Source organism: Helianthus annuus, chromosome 2 (genome assembly GCF_002127325.2).
Source record: "Helianthus annuus cultivar XRQ/B chromosome 2, HanXRQr2.0-SUNRISE, whole genome shotgun sequence".
Lineage (NCBI taxonomy): Eukaryota > Viridiplantae > Streptophyta > Magnoliopsida > Asterales > Asteraceae > Helianthus > Helianthus annuus.
The window spans coordinates 94480890-94483597 of NC_035434.2; the positions used below are offsets into that span (position 1 = coordinate 94480890).

Genomic DNA, 2708 nt, shown 5'->3' on the forward strand with positions numbered 1-2708 from the left:
ATTGTGTTTTATGTGTTTGATATTGTGTGAGAAAAATGATAAATATGGTAAGGTATTTATAAATGAATTTTTTTTAAATAGCCCCCAACGGCTAGTTTGATTTGACCATTCACAGCCCGCCATGTCAGCTTGCTAGACCCGCCCCACGCCCGGCTTGAAACCCAAGCCCCAAGGGCCATGCCCCAACCCAAGCCCACCCGGGATGGTGCCTTGGGCGTTTTCCCCCAACTCACGCCTAGACTTTTTAAATAGCCAACAAGTCAGTAACTTGTTTCAAAAAGGTTAGTGAAACGCCCTAGGTTTCTATAAACACTAATTTGAACGTCTGCATCGCCTCTTACGGTTCTAGGGTTTATAAGGATTCTCTCGTTCAGTGCAATGTGAGTTCATTATCTGTTGAAATTACTTGAGACGCTTCTAGCAAACGCCGATTTGCATCGTCTTCCTCCTAACGATTCTCTGTAATCAGATTATCTTGTTCGGTGTTCTTTTAATTGCTTCACGAATTAGTAGAATTTTTTTATTTTCCAAGTCTAGTAAAGCTAGGGTTTTTTGAATTTGTATTTCATGTAGCAAGCCCTTTATGTGTATGCAAATTATATGTTTCTGTGTTGCCTGCTAATCGTTAGGGCTTTTGAATGAGCTCTTCTTTTACTGAAATTACTGAATGGTAAAATTTTTCTTTCTTTGAGTTTTTGAATTAGTAGGGCTTCTTTGACACTTAATTTGAGTCATTGCTGCTTTATTTTAATGCCAGTTACATGTTCTTATGATGCCTGCTAATCGTTAGGGTTTTGGAACTTCAGGTCATGAAAAGTATTTGTTAGGGCATTCATTTGAGTATATATTCATTATGAAAATGATTAAGAGTTTATTTGCTCTGTGAATGTTAAAGCGACAATGCCATCAACATCAAAATCAAAATCAAAATCAAATCGGCGAAAAGGCAAGACAGTTCCAAAACCCAAGCAGGTATGGCGTGTGAAGCCTCCAACGAGGAACTGGTTGGAGCTTCCATCAGATTTAATGGTGAATATACTACAAAGAATCGGCTTGAAGGACATACTCGAGAAAGCCCAATTAGTGTGCACTGCGTGGCGTGAAATCTGCAAGGACCCTGCCTTGTGGAGGGTCGTTCATTTGGACAATACTTTCCGTTGTCCATTTGACAAGACCGAATGCCAGCAGATGTTGAAGCATGCTGTGGATAGAAGCCAAGGCCAGTTGGTTGATTTAACTCTCATCGATGTATTGGATCATGAGCTTCTTCAATTTGTTGCTGCTAGGTATTGGATATATTGTGCATTTTTGCTTATAATTGCTCCAGAATCTTCCACATATTCACTAAAGCTTTTTATACCTTTTTTTTCAAAAGTTCTTTGATTGAGTTTAGTGAAACATAAAAAGCAAACTGTGATGAAAGCTCAAAGGGACATATTTAATGTATGAATTTTCGCTTTCTGTTCTGCATGCTCGTCTATTAGATTAAACTTTTAATATGTTTCTGCTTCTCTTCCACAGATCAAGTCAGCTTCGACGTCTAGAAATAATGTATTATTTTGTTGACCATGGAATCTGGAGTGAAGCTTTCAAGAAATTCCCATTATTGGAGGAACTCAGCCTTCTCAGAACAGACATTTCGCAAGAAGATATTGAAGTTGTTGGACAGCATTGCCCATTGCTAAAAACACTCAAAGTGAACCAACAAGCAATGACTCTGCAGAATGAGATAGCCTTGGCGATTGCGAAAAGCTTACCTAAGTTAACTCACCTTGAACTTATTGGGAGCAGCATTAAAAACACCGAGTTGCAGGCCATTCTGGATGGTTGCGGTCACCTTGAATCACTTGACTTGCGTCGGTGCACACACCTTGATCTAAACGAGGACTTAGGGAAAAGATGTTCACAACAGATTAAACATCTGAAACTTCCAAATCAACATCTTGAATCGTCTATACGTGATCTTTTAGACGATCAAAGGTGATGAATATGATGCATACTCTGACGATTTTGATGAGTATGATGCATACTCTGACTATTATGGTTATGATGATTACGCTGACTATTATGGACATGATGGACACTTTGATTACTCAGACTTTATTATTGATGGTTCGTATGACATAGAGAGAATGATGGAGATGATGCCTTTCAATGACATGTTTGGATAATGCGGTATGCAGAAAGTTGAGTTGTTGTATAGATGTTACCTACACATTTATAAATATGTCACTTATATTCATAGTGATACTAATCGCTGTTGGTGTTTGTTTTTTCAAGGTGTATCCGCTGCTGCAAGAATAATCTTCTTTTCGGCCTTGCTCATAAAAGGTATATTTTGTGAAAAAAAAAAACTGGGTAAATTTTAAAGATGTATGTTTGGGAGTTGTCGTTTGTTCTTGAAACGAGTATCATTACATGAAAACTGTTGTCTTGTTAATGCATGGGATTCTGGTAACATTTCTGAATATGATGTGTGGTTTCCTATATCTTTGTTCCCTTACTATTAGTTATTATACCTGTGTACTAAAAAACATTAACTTGTACAAATTACTAAGCTCATCTTTTGAGTTAAATCCATTCTGGTTAATCTGATATTTCAAGACTTATTTGTCAGTCAAAAAAAAAAAAAAAACAGTAAAAACCCTTAGTTTACGTCTCATGGTGGAAAGAGAACACTTAGTCTGGGCAGTGTGGGCTAGCGTGCT

The 2708-nt window shown here is 37.7% G+C and overlaps 1 protein-coding gene across 3 annotated transcripts; it reads left to right on the top strand.

The window, feature by feature from the left end:
* The first annotated feature begins 253 nt into the window (after positions 1–253).
* On the top strand, positions 254–2487 carry LOC110915065 (putative F-box/LRR-repeat protein 23). 3 transcript variants are annotated; one of them, XM_022159690.2, is made up of 4 exons: positions 254–380; positions 896–1286; positions 1522–2175; positions 2281–2487. In XM_022159690.2, exons 2-3 carry the CDS (start codon positions 901–903, stop codon positions 1982–1984), a joined length of 849 nt encoding a protein of 282 aa, XP_022015382.1. In that variant the 5' UTR covers positions 254–380; positions 896–900; the 3' UTR covers positions 1985–2175; positions 2281–2487. The 3 variants fall into 3 exon arrangements, with proteins under 3 accessions (XP_022015382.1, XP_022015388.1, XP_022015381.1); XM_022159696.2 differs by having other exon boundaries at positions 276–380; positions 807–1286; XM_022159689.2 differs by having other exon boundaries at positions 282–1286.
* The last annotated feature ends 221 nt before the right edge of the window (positions 2488–2708 follow it).